The sequence below is a fragment of the Salmo salar genome, unplaced genomic scaffold (genome assembly GCF_905237065.1).
Source record: "Salmo salar unplaced genomic scaffold, Ssal_v3.1, whole genome shotgun sequence".
NCBI classification, from domain to species: domain Eukaryota; kingdom Metazoa; phylum Chordata; class Actinopteri; order Salmoniformes; family Salmonidae; genus Salmo; species Salmo salar.
This window is the reverse complement of record NW_025547140.1, coordinates 102,932-112,737: the sequence shown is the minus strand read 5'-3', so window position 1 is coordinate 112,737 and position 9,806 is coordinate 102,932. Positions and strand designations below refer to the sequence as shown.

Sequence of the window (9,806 nt, the reverse complement as noted above, 5' to 3'; positions counted from 1 at the left end):
AGGAATGAAACCACATTGAGGTTGCCTGCTTTTTTTATAAATATAGAGATAGAGATAGATAGACAGAGAGAGCGAGAGAGAGAGAGACAGAGAGAGAGAGAGAGAGAGAGAGAGAGAGAGATAAAGTTGTGGAGATGAGGGAATATTTGATCAGAACCCCTCCAGTCTGGTTAACCACAGTTAGGTCCAGTATGGACTATCAATACAAGTCACCATTTAGAATGTAACCCAGTTCAATGGGTCTGAACAGAACTGGGGGATGTCAGACATGAAGATGCCTAAACACAACTGGAATATTCACCCACACCACTAGCTCACCTCCACACAATCCATTTACAAGTTAAAGACACACCTTGAATAAATAACAAAGGAAAACTATTACTAGATGAAGTTTAGTGTTGTATTTTTTATTTCCCATCACCATAAATCATATTTAATCACTGAACAGTAGCAGACCTAACTTCATCTGTTCCTGACTCTGGATAGTGGATTAAAAAGACCATCGATGTCCAATGATATTAAAAGTACTATTCTGAACATGACTGATATACTGAGTGGCAAGTCAAGATATCTGCTGGTTTTATTGTTTGGTCAATAGCACCACCTGCTGGACAGGTTTAATGTTGCTGGACTGAGCAGTATGGGAGGATGAAAGATGACACATTTAGGGCCGGTATCCTGGACATCTACATTGAACATGTTTTTAGTCCAGGACTAGGATTCATCGGTGTCTGGGAAACCAGACCATATACTTTAGTAGAAAGTAAGTGATTCCAGCTTGTAGTGGGCTGACTAGTCCTGAATTGTCCTTTTGTTCCTGGACCATTTTCCATGCAGCTCCAGGTGACAGAGAACACATCAATTAGGGCCGATCCTACAAGCTGATCAATGATACTGAGGAGAATTACATAGAGACAGAGAACCAACTGAGAAAACATATCAATGGTTCTGAATGACAACCAATATACATCAACACCATACATCATGATTCATGGAAATGTACACGATTAAAACATTGTATTTAAATAGATATGAATACATTGAATGTTTATTTTAATTCAGAACATCTGAAGATGAAATCAGTTAAATCATTGTAGATGAAACAGAGTAGAATAAATCATCACATCTGGGGACCATCACCACCAGCATGACTAGTATTTATGTGGACCCTACTACAGTTTAACCAGCTCAGCTATAGACTACACCAGCATGACTAGTATCTATGTGGACCCTACTACAGTTTAACCAGCTCAGCTATAGACTACACCAGCATGACTAGTATCTATGTGGACCCTACTACAGTTTAACCAGCTCAGCTATAGACTACACCAGCATGACTAGTATCTATGTGGACCCTACTACAGTTTAACCAGCTCAGCTATAGACTACACCAGCATGACTAGTATCTATGTGGACCCTACTACAGTTTAACCAGCTCAGCTATAGACTACACCAGCATGACTAGTATCTATGTGGACCCTACTACAGTTTAACCAGCTCAACAGTACCAGTAAGCCAAACCCCAGGATAGAGGGGCTGAGTGAATGTGGTCTGGACTCTGTGGAGGAGGGTCATTGTGTCAGAGACACTGTAGAAGGACAGAGTACCTGCCATGTGATCCAGGTACACTCCTACTCTGGAGGACTGAGGGCCTGATACTTCAGTCTCAACGTTATTGTGTCTGAAACAATAACCACCTCTATAGTACAGTAAACTCCAAGACTTGTTATTGTATCCAAATCCACCATCTGACCCTGTTCTGCTGATGTCTTTATATGAGACTGCTGTATAAACCCACTCCCCACTCCACTCCACCTCCCAGTAACAGCGTCCAGACAGACCCTCTCTACACATAACCTGCCAGTAGTTGGTGAATCTGTCTGAATGGTCAGGATATGGTTGGACTTGGTCTGTATAGGTCACCTTTCTGTTCCCTTCAGACAGAGAGAGGTATGTGCATGCTGTGTTTGGGTCCAGTGTGAGTTGACAGGAATCTGGGAGAAGAGCAGAGCAGAGACCAATGAGGGGAGTCAGAACAATAATTTAAGTCAGATACTGTATCTACCCTGTCTTTGATTAGAGCACAGCAGAGATCAAATCAGAGAAATATGAGGAGTCAGATAGATACCCAGTCTTTGATTAGATCTACTATTGCTATATATTTCTAGAGGGATTGTTAGGAGTGTCAATAAAAAGAGACTGTTAGTTACTTCACAATAAAGAGACTCACATTGTAACAACTGTTCTCTGGTCTTGGGCTTTGGAGGCAGTACAACATCCACTATATTCACTACAGACACACAAACACATTGACAGAGAGAGGTAATGTTATCATCATACCATATTCCACATGTATATGACTAGTAGGGAACTTTCAATGGTCTAAAGTTGATGTTCTTATTGTTTTCAACACACCTGTAGTTGAGATCTTGGTCCATTCTCCTTTAAGGAAGTCTTCTAGTTTCTCTCTCAGTTCAGACAGAGTCTTACTCACATCTCCAAAGTACTGAAGAGGACGGACAACGATGCTGGGTAAGTCTGAAGATACACTGATACTGGAGAGAGACTGATAACTCTGGAGAGAGAGAGAGAGAGAGAGAGAGAGAGAGAGAGAGAGAGAGAGAGAGAGGGACGGACAGAGAGAGAGAGGGACGGACAGAGAGAGGGAGAGACAAGGACAGAGAGACAGACAGGACAACATAATGATTGAGACGAATAGTTTCACATTAAGTTAATTTCATATCACATGTAACAAGGCAGTTTAGTTACATGGAGGAATTGGATGTGATCCTCTGTGTGTGAGAGCTGCTCCAGCTCAGTGCTTCTCTTCCTCAGCTCAGCTATCTCCTGCTTCAGTTGCTCCAGGAGTCCTTCAGCTTGACTCACTTGAGCCTTCTCTTGGGCTCTGATCAGCTCCTTCACCTCAGAGCTCCTTCTCTCAATGGAGCAGATCAGCTCAGTAAAGATCTGATCACTGTCCTCCACTGCTGCCTGTGCAGAGCGCTGTTAAGAGAGAGAGAGAGAGAGAGAGAGAGAGACAGAGACAGAGAGAGAGCGGGAGAGAGACAGAGACCGACAGAGAGAGAGAGAGAGAGAGAGAGAGAGAGACAGTAGGTACAGTAGCCTCTGCACCTCATTGAGTCAGAACGCTGCCACCCTGCTCTCCAGGTCCACCAGGCCTTGTACCCCCTCCTGGACAGGCAGGTACAGAACACCGCTTGGCCCTGCTCTACTCTCCTCCCTCCTGGTACCCCCTCCAGTAGCCTGCCCCAGAGCAGAGCTAGACCCAGCTGTTAGTTATAAGATGAACTATAAAACTTTATATTTTGCAATTCTGAGTAATTACTACTTTAGTAAGGATATACACTTTATTCAGTACTGATAATTCCAATAGATGGCAGCACATTTCTAAATCCTCCTACCTAACTCAGTACTTCTGAGAAAATAAAAAAGAGCCCTACTAACTTCTAATAGACCCTCCCCCATCCCCCACATCCCTTCCAACCCCCCCAACCCCATCCAACCTCAATGACCCTACACTTCAATCTTTCCCTCTCTTCAACATCCTTACAACAATATAACAACACATGCTCCACCGTTTCATTGACAATACCCTCCAGACACGAACCATTCACATGCTGCCAACCAGATGTAAGGACCAGTTCAATGTACAATGTCCTAAGCGCAATCGAGTAAACACCACCTCTTCCTTCCTAATCTGACCTTTGAACCTTGGTCCACCGATCTTTAGAGGACATATAAATGCCGTCCCTTGTGCTCAGAGTCCCATCTCTTCTGCCACACATCTATCAAAATGTCTCTGATCTTACATTTGTCCTCACCTCTACCCAGTGGAACATTAATATATATTATATCTGGTTTTAAAGCTCTTTTAGATAACTGGTCTACAATTTCATTCCCTTCCACACCTGAATGTGCTGGGACCCAGCAGAATCTCACTACTACCCCCATTCTCTCATTTCTCCATAATAACATTGATACCTACAACTGTCCAACCAAAACCACTGCCTTGTCTACTAGTATATTCCCAACAGTCATCTAGAACAGTAGCAGTGGGATGCTCAACCTCACAGCCTTGCAACCCAATAAGATAATGACAATTTATTACGCCGTATACCCAAAGGCATCTCACCTGCCTCCACTAGTAAGACACATACAGATGTTGATTTAAATGCACCAATACATATCCTTAAAGCTATATACTGGATTCTGTCCAGCTTAAGTCTTTGCTGCTGTTCCATAAACTATACACCCGTAATCAATTGTCGTCCTGATCAGAGCTCTATAAATATCCATCAACGATTGTCTGTCAGCACCCCATTAATAACCAGAGACCCACACAAGCAACTACTGTGAAAGTGATGGAATGAGAGAGAGAGACATCGTTACAACACTGTAAATAGACAAAATATAACGTTTCTTCTTCTTTGTAGTTTATCGGCGGTTTTCATCCAATATGTTGTATTACTGCCCCCAACTGGACAATAATATAAATCTATTTTACTTTGTGATACAAAATGGGAAAAGGAACATTTCATATTTTTTCAAATAAATCAACACCCTTCCAACTAACCCTACACTCATTAAAAACCCACTACCCCATTCCACTACTTTGACCCTATCTGCTCCTGCACCATGCCAACTAACCCTACACTCATTAAAAACCCACTACCCCATTCCACTACTTTGACCCTATCTGCTACTGCACCATGCCAACTAACCCTACACTCATTAAAAACCCACTAACCCATTCCACTACTTTGACCCTATCTGCTCCTGCACCATGCCAACTAACCCTACACTCATTAAAAACCCACTACCCCATTCCACTACTTTCACCCTATCTGCTCCTGCACCATGCCAACGACCTGGGAGGACGGGACACCACCACTCAACACATCCTGGAAGTCTTCTGAAGTCAAATCTCATATGACCAAATACTTCTCTGGTTCTGAGCTCTTCTCCACACCTTCTACCTCACTTAACTCTCCCTCATTCATTTCCATTTCACCTCCAGAACTCAGTCTGGTGCACGGTTCTCTCTGTTTGCACTTGAATTATAACATTTGAAATGTCTCTGTTCTTTTGAAAATAGATGTTGTGTAATGTTTACTGTTCATTCATGATTGTTTATTATCTACTTCACTTGCTTTGGCATAGTAAAGATATGTTTCCCATGTCAATAAAGATCTTTGAATTGAATTGAGAGAGAGAGCTCCATGTTAATGTATAGGGGACATGAGTCAGTCATGGTTACTCATGGTTATGTGATGAGGTTAACCTCTCTAGGGTAGGGGGCAGTATTTGCACGGCCGGATAAAAAACGTACTCGATTTAATCTGGTTATTACTACTGCCCAGAAACTAGAATGTGCATATAATTGTTTGATTTGGATAGAAAACACCCTAAAGTTTCTAAAACTGTTTGAATGGTGTCTGTGAGTATAACAGAACTCATATGGCAGGCAAAAACCTGAGAAGATTCCTTACAGGAAGTGCCCTCTCTGACCATTTCTTGGCCTTCTACACTCTCTTTATTGAAAACTGAGGATCTCTGCTGTAACGTGACACTTCCTACGGCTCCCATAGGCTCTCAGAAGGCGGCAGAACGTTGAATGATGACTTTGCAGGCCATGGCTGAAAAACAGTAGCGCATTTGGATAGCGGTCGATCAGAGAACAATGAGACTGGGGCGCGCGTGCACAAGAAGAGTCCATTTTAGATTTTTAGTCTTTGAATGAAAACAGGGTTTCCCGGTCTGAATATTGTCGCTTTTTTACGAGAAAAATCGCATAAAAATTGATTTTAAACAGCGGTTGACATGCTTCGAAGTACGGTAATGGAATATTTAGATATTTTTGGTCACGAAACGCGTCGTGCGCGTCACCCTTCGTCACCCTTCGTCACCCTTCGGATAGTGTCTTGAATGCACGAACAAAACAGAGGATATTTGAACATAACTATGGATTATTTTGAACCAAACCAACATTTGTTATTGAAGTAGAAGTCCTGGGAGTGCATTCTAACGAAGAACAGCAAAGGTAATCCAATTTTTCTTATAGTAAATCTGAGTTTGGTGAGGGCCAAACTTGGTGGGTGTCAAAATAGCTAGCCCGTGATGGCGAGCTATCTACTCAGAATATTGCAAAATGTGCTTTTGCCGAAAAGCTATTTTAAATTCTGACATAGCGATTGCATAAAGGGGTTCTGTATCTATAATTCTTAAAATAATTGTTATGTTTTTTTGTGAACGTTTATCGTGAGTAATTTAGTAAATTCACCGGAAGTTTGCGGTGGGTATGCTAGTTCTGAACGTCACATGCTAATGTAAAAAGCTGTTTTTTGATATAAATATGAACTTGATTGAACAAAACATGCATGTATTGTATAACATAATGTCCTAGGAGTGTCATCTGATGAAGATCATCAAAGGTTAGTGCTGCATTTAGCTGTCTTCTGGGTTTTTGTGACATTATATGCTAGCTTGAAAAATGGGTGTCTGATTATTTCTGGCTGGGTACTCTGCTGACATAATCTAATGTTTTGCTTTCGTTGTAAAGCCTTTTTGAAATCGGACAGTGTGGTTAGATTAACGAGAGTCTTGTCTTTAAAATGGTGTAAAATAGTCATATGTTTGAGAAATTGAAGTAATAGCATTTCTAAGGTATTTGAATATCGCGCCACGGGATTCCACTGGCTGTTGAGTAGGTGGGACGATTTCGTCCCACATACCCAAGAGAGGTTAACACGCCTGCGACTTCTAAATAAGTGTCGGCCCAATAGGGAATGTCCTCTTGATGTAATGGTCAAGATGTTCGTTTATCCCACGGCAGACCTGGGTTCATATCCCGTCGGTTACATTAAGCAGTCAATTCTCTGAAAGGGGTCAAGACAGCCTGTTCCCAAAAGTGGGGTCAGTGGTATTGGATAGGGGCCCCTCTATCTCTCTCTATCTCTGACTGGAGGAGAGAAGTGAATTGATATCTCCTCTGGTCAACAATACTCACCTTGAATGACTTCACAGCTTTTTGGAGATTCTTCAGCTCCTTCTCTCTCTCCTGGAATCTCTGCTGGACCTTCTGCTGACTCATCCCCAGCTGCCTCTGTGGAGAATCACTCTTCAATGAGCTATCAAGCTTGATTTGTCCAGTAGATCAATGGTATAGTAATGTGACATAGGACCCATAGAGAGGAAGGTCTACAATCCTGAGGAAGTCCCTTTACAATATTATATTATGTTGCTATGTGAATGATTATAGTTTTTATGGTAGGCCTAGATGTTTCAAGGGTTTGGGAGTGAACATTGGACTCATAAAAGGCCATTCAGAATGATAATAGTGTTTGACTTTAAAAATGGTGATACATTTGGAGAATATGGGTTAACATATCTATACACTCAAGGTTTGTGTTCATATTTGTGGATCCATTTCATTTGAATGATCTCATATTCAACAGATGTAGTTCCTACTGTATCTTTAATTCTTTGTTTATCAGACAGTTACCAACAAGTTGTTCTGGTCTTACCTGTTTCTCAGTCCTCTCTGCTGCAGCTGACACTGTATGATGGCCTTTATGTTCATCCATTGTACACAGATAACAGATACACTGCTGATCGGTACGACAGTAAACCTCCAGCAGTTTGTCATGATGAGAGCAGATCTTCTCCTGTAGTTGTGCGGTGGCTTTGACCAGCTTGTGCTTCTTCAAAGCAGGAGATTCATGGTGAGATTGGAGGTGAGTCTCACAGTAAGAGGCCAGACATGCCAGACAGGACATGAGGGCTTTCTGCTTTCTGGTCCCAGTGCAGAAATCACACGCCACATCTCCAGGTCCAGCATAGCACAGAGCAGGAGGGGGAGCAGCCTGGAGTCCTGTCTTCTTCAGTTTCTCCACCACTTCAGCCAGAACGGTGTTTCTCTTCAGAACAGGTCTTGGGATAAATGTCTCTCTGCACTGAGGACAGCTGTAGACACCTTTCAGAACATCCTGATCCCAGCTTTCTTTAATGCAACCCATACAGTAACTGTGTCCACAGGCAGTAGTCACCGGATCCTTCAGTAGATCCAGACAGATGGAGCAACAGAACAGTTCCTGATTCTCTGCCATTGTGGTGCTCTCTCCTGTAGGTTAAGCAATGGCAGTGTGAAAGATGACTTTCTGTTTCATGTAACTCTACACCAGAGGACAGGGAGTGGCTTTCTACTGGACTGTGTAATCTGTATGTAGAGGGGGTGTGGTTTCTTTGATAAGGAGGTATGACTTTCTTTGATAAGGAAGTATGTTGATAAATACTTTGTTGAGGGAAAATGTACTTGATACGTTAATAATATATTGTTTTGTCACCTAGCTGTCTTATGATGACTGCACTAATTGAAAGTCTCTCTGGATAAGAGCGTCTGCTAAATGATTAAAATGTAAATGTGAAATTAATAATATGCAAAGCATGTTGAGTATTATTCTAATGAGCTCTGTCCCGAAACAAGACCAATAATAATATCCAGTGTGCTTTGCAGTTTATTTGGTTTGTTAATTATCACATATACATTCATATTTTAGTAATTTATCTTCTCCAGAGTGACTTGCTCAACTAAGGTAGATAACAACATACAGTATCACTGTCAATAAGCAAGAAAAAAGGTTTTGTAACCGTTACTGAGAATCTTGTTGCTGTTCGGGCCGGACACTTCCAAATATATTTTGTATATAAAAATAAATACATTACATGTAATTATATACATTACAAAATGCAAGTATTTAGTAGTTTAATTTGATACATTGATCTTTATGGTATTTTGTATCTGAATTTTGTATTTGTATGTAGTAATTTCTGCCCATCCCTGGTAGTAGAATACTCTTGTCTGTAGGGTGTTTTCAGGACCAGGACACTGGAGGTAAAGGACTGGTTTAAACAGGAAAATGTCATGGAGTTTTATTTTAAAACATTTTTTACAAATCACTTTCAAAAGGATTTCAAAATACTAAATAAAATACCTAGCTCTCATCAGAGCATAATCACTGGCGATCTCTTAAAAACTGCACGCAGAGACATAAAAATGTGTTGTAGAAATTCTAACCAGAAAGGGGAGAGACTGAAGAATCTTTCAACAACAGCTGTATTAAGATGTGGAGACATGAGGTCAACCATCACTCAGGGTGCATGGTAGAGAGACCAATGATTCAGGAACAACAGCTCTCTTATATAGACACTCTTTTACATGAGATTCAAGTGTCACCATCTTACACAAGCAGTTTGCAAAAGGCTCATTTCAGGGGTTAAGCTGAATCATGCTGCTCAGCTATTAGGTGAAACTCTCGGTGTGGTCAGGGTGTGGTTTGAGTTCTAGGAACATGTTTCTGAGAACTGACACATCTCAGTTGTCAACCCTAATGCTGAGCTGTTGTCGTGACTTCTATCTCAACAACAGGATGCTGCCCCTACCCAGAAGCTCTTTTGGCACTCTGCCTTCAACATTTGGTTTAGACAGAGGACCAGAAAGAGGAACTTGTACGACACGCTGTTCTAATTCAGATTTACAGGCACAATGTTTTCTTCATTGTATCTTCTTCACACAATCACTCAGTTTAGTACCTTGAAGACTAACTATATGTCATCTTACTTAATTACCTTGTACCTCAGTTAATTTCTGTCACCACAAATGTTTTCCACAAGTTCATCTGACTAAGTCAGTAGATAAAGGGCTTCATCTGACTCTGGGTCAGTAGATAAAGGGCTTCATTGCCAAAATCCTGAAGTTTCTCTTTAAGTCAAAATTAAAGCTGAAATGT

The 9,806-nt window shown here is 41.4% G+C and overlaps 1 protein-coding gene across 1 annotated transcript; it reads right to left on the bottom strand.

Moving 5' to 3' along the window:
- Positions 1 to 386: 386 nt before the first annotated feature.
- LOC106587646 (tripartite motif-containing protein 16) lies at positions 387 to 8,198 on the bottom strand. Its single transcript, XM_014176221.2, has 6 exons — positions 7,545 to 8,198; positions 7,028 to 7,123; positions 2,770 to 3,003; positions 2,416 to 2,575; positions 2,231 to 2,290; positions 387 to 1,994 (listed from the first exon to the last, which is right to left on the bottom strand). Exons 1-6 carry the CDS (start codon positions 8,124 to 8,126, stop codon positions 1,483 to 1,485), a joined length of 1,644 nt encoding a protein of 547 aa, XP_014031696.1. The 5' UTR covers positions 8,127 to 8,198; the 3' UTR covers positions 387 to 1,482.
- Positions 8,199 to 9,806: the final 1,608 nt, after the last annotated feature.

What these genes read in the sequence shown, in the direction of transcription:
- LOC106587646 (XM_014176221.2), bottom strand. Translation starts at nt 8,126, where the DNA reads ATGGCAGAGAATCAGGAACTGTTCTGTTGCTCCATCTGTCTGGATCTA. An exon ending in AAGCTGTGAAGTCATTCAAG is followed by an intron (nt 3,004 to 7,027) that starts GTGAGTATTGTT and finishes CTCTCTTAACAG; the next exon opens with CGCTCTGCACAGGCAGCAGT. An exon ending in GACCAAGATCTCAACTACAG is followed by an intron (nt 2,291 to 2,415) that starts GTGTGTTGAAAA and finishes GTGTGTCTGTAG; the next exon opens with TGAATATAGTGGATGTTGTA.